A 3,224-nucleotide genomic window follows, 5' to 3' on the forward strand; every position below is an offset into this window, starting at 1 on the left:
ATCTCGCAAATCTTAAGAGATGATTTAAATCTCTCTACGCTCAAGTATAAATGCTCAACGGTCACACGTATTTCGTATCGTCCAATATAGAGGGCATGTGGATGATGTGAAAACGGGATGTCTGAAAAACATGGACTAATATAATACAGCTACAAGTAGATGGCGGTGGAGTATTATATTGTTACAGCTACGTGTGGAGTATTATATTGTTACAGCCATGTGTAGATGGCGGTGTGGAGTATTATACTGTTTATATTTAGCTCCAAGTAGACGGTGATCCAATGCTGTTGCCTTTATACAGCACATATCATTTGGATAAGGGCGAAGAAACCTGTTTTCCATCTCCAAGGTCTTTCTCCAGAATCTATCAAACCAGTGAATTTTTTCTCTTCAGGTAATTACAGAAGTAGTGGAATCCAGCTGAATAGGGAATTAGTGTTACTATTTTGCAGGTTTGAACAATGGCTGCAGCAAATCGTGTGCTTGGAAAAGGTTGTGCGCTCTTGGAGAAGGTCGCACGCCTATATGTTACTAGATTTCTGAGACAGTATATCTCTACAGGATGTTTAGTGTGAGTAATGCTAGCTTTTGTTCTTAAATACACATCTATTTTCCTTGGATGATAAAATTTTCCAGCTAGCCAGTTAATTAGTTGCTTCCTTGGGGCACACTTGCACTAATGTTTTGAACCTTTTTCTCCGTTAATTAAGCTCAAGAATTGAATCATATAAATGACAAACTTATAGTTAGTAATCGCTCATCGATTTGCATTGCATTGCCATCTTTAGTTGGTACCCCTCTCTCTCTCTCTCTCTCTCTCTCCGAACTACTATGCATGAGTGATGAGCTCCATATGAAATCTCTCAAAGCACGTTGACAGAATTTGAGGCGATTCCCTAGTTAAAGAACTCTGATAAATGGTATACTGTCTGCTTTATCTTCTTATATATATACAGCTTATTAGAAGAAAGAATGGTGCAAACCTTTGAGGGAAGCAACAAAGGCTGTTCTTTGAAATCTGTTATTAAAGTTCATAACCCCGTTCAATTTTACTGGAAGGTATATATGTGTATGCCTGCATGCATCGATCCTCTACTTTCTACTCATGAAGTTAAAATATACATGTATGAATTGATCGAAATTCCCTCAGTTTCACTAATGAGCAGTATATATTTGTCAGGTAATGACACGGGGAGATTTAGGCCTTGCAGATGCATATATCAATGGCGATTTTTCTTTTGATGATAAAGACAAAGGTCTTGAGAATCTCTTAATGGTAATATCATTCATCAGTTTCGGCTGCAAAATCGTTTGTTCATTTTGAAGATTAAATTCCGTCTTGCTAACCTTATTTAGTTTCCAGATTCTCATTGCCAACAGAGATTCAAATTGTTCCCTCTCAAAAATGAATAAGAAAAGGTACATGCAATAACGTACAATATCTGTTATGAACTTGCGTTTACTAAGGTATAGATATCAGTCATCCAAATCATAACTACGTCGAACTTGTTGGTTATATATAGAGGAAGGTGGATGCCTTTGTTAAAGGAAGCTTGTTTAGCCCCAGCAAGATATCTCTTTCATCACGTTTCAAGGCAAAACTCTCTTACAGAGGCTCGAAGGAACATCTCTCACCATTATGATCTGGTAAACAATTTATGATCACCTGGATTTTTATTTTTATTTTTATTTTTTAAGAGGAAAACCTGGACGATACATGCCATGTTGGCTAGCATGAGACTCAAACTCACTACTATTTTTTGTGTGTGGATCTAGAGTAATGAGTTTTTTTCGCTGTTCATGGACGAAACAATGATGTATTCCGCTGCTGTATTTAAGGTAAGAATAATAATCAGCTTCCTATAAGTTTACAGTAACTGATAGCACCATTTGCACGTACTGCATACATGAAAGGAATTACATGTTTAAAGTATACACTTCCTCGTCCTTGTTATATCATTGTGTAGAAAGAAGATGAAGAGTTGAAGACTGCACAGCTAAGGAAAATCAGTATTCTCATTGAAAAGGTGAGTCTTTTCTGTAAAAGACTGGGTTTGACTTGTGAGGTCATCATCTACTTGAAGGCTATTATAATTAGTAGTAAATTACCCATATTTAAGTTAGTTTTCTTTTATTACTTTGATATTTGTGATTTTGCCTACTATTTTAAACACTTCTGTTTTTATTCCTTTCTATTAATCTAGGCTAGAATTACTAAGAACCATGAAGTCCTAGAGTTGGGCTGTGGTTGGGGAGGCTTCGCCATTGAAGTCGTCAAGCAAACCGGTTGTAGATACACTGGCATAACTTTGTCGAAGGAACAAGTGCAATTTTCTGAAAAGAAAGTGAAAGATGCTGGCCTTCAGGTACCAAAATTTATAGCTTTCGGATTTTACATGATTGTTTTTTTTTTTTTCGAGAAAAGAAATATAGTGATTGAAACACTTAGATGCATACATCATCAATAAGTACAATAAGTACATCGGAGAGCCATTGTGGCCTTTCCTCTATCCAAACTTGAAATGCAGCAAACAAAAGTGCATTCCTAGCTAACACGTGCGCTGTATGATTATATTTTCTAGGGCAATCTATACAAACCACTGAAGGGAAGAGGTGAAACATTGTCTTCACCTCTTCAATTACTTAAGACACTTTCTACCGAAAAATCAACCCCCTCTTTATTTAAATTAGAGATCACAGGCAAGCAGTGGCGGAACTAGGATGCAAGACTTGTCTAGGCTAATTAGAAGTACACTAATTCTTTTTTTTTTAGGTGGAATCATGTTTGATTGTTCGGTCCAAATTGAGAATCTTTCAATAGGTCTTTACCCCCCACTTGTTCTATTTTTGCTTCACTTGCAGACAATTAGTACATAATTGTATTGGCCTTCAAAATCTGCGAAAATTTATGTTCCCCCTCCTAATTCATCTTTATTCTAGTTCCTATTTATTCCAAACATTGTACATATATACTCCTTTCAAGAAAAGTCACAAACCTTGCTATGAGCTTTAAACCAGGACTCTCTGTCAAATTGAGGATCATCAAGATTCACAGGATCGCCATAAAAGAAATCGGGAACCACCACAAAAAATCCAGCTGCAGCAACTTTATCCGCAAGTTTCCTTGTTCAAAAGACAATATGAAGTAGTAAGAAATGGATACAGTACATTACTGAACTCAAAGTTGTATGGTAAACTTGGAATAAGACCCCAAGTGACCAGCT

The 3,224-nt window shown here is 36.5% G+C and overlaps 1 protein-coding gene across 1 annotated transcript; it reads left to right on the forward strand.

Annotated features, from left to right (window-relative positions):
* Positions 1–271: 271 nt before the first annotated feature.
* LOC133717994 (uncharacterized) lies at positions 272–2,514 on the forward strand. The gene is made up of 9 exons (XM_062144761.1): positions 272–349; positions 453–571; positions 957–1,059; positions 1,181–1,276; positions 1,364–1,419; positions 1,524–1,647; positions 1,777–1,839; positions 1,968–2,027; positions 2,205–2,514. Exons 2-9 carry the CDS (start codon positions 462–464, stop codon positions 2,466–2,468), a joined length of 876 nt encoding a protein of 291 aa, XP_062000745.1. The 5' UTR covers positions 272–349; positions 453–461; the 3' UTR covers positions 2,469–2,514.
* Positions 2,515–3,224: the final 710 nt, after the last annotated feature.

This window comes from Rosa rugosa, chromosome 6 (assembly GCF_958449725.1).
Source record: "Rosa rugosa chromosome 6, drRosRugo1.1, whole genome shotgun sequence".
NCBI lineage: Eukaryota > Viridiplantae > Streptophyta > Magnoliopsida > Rosales > Rosaceae > Rosa > Rosa rugosa.

Bases quoted from the DNA above. Each gene is read 5' to 3' on its own strand.
- LOC133717994 (XM_062144761.1), top strand. From the start codon at position 462: ATGGCTGCAGCAAATCGTGTGCTTGGAAAAGGTTGTGCGCTCTTGGAG. The intron at 572-956 runs GTGAGTAATGCT...ATATATATACAG, and splicing joins ATCTCTACAGGATGTTTAGT to CTTATTAGAAGAAAGAATGG. The intron at 1,840-1,967 runs GTAAGAATAATA...ATCATTGTGTAG, and splicing joins ATTCCGCTGCTGTATTTAAG to AAAGAAGATGAAGAGTTGAA.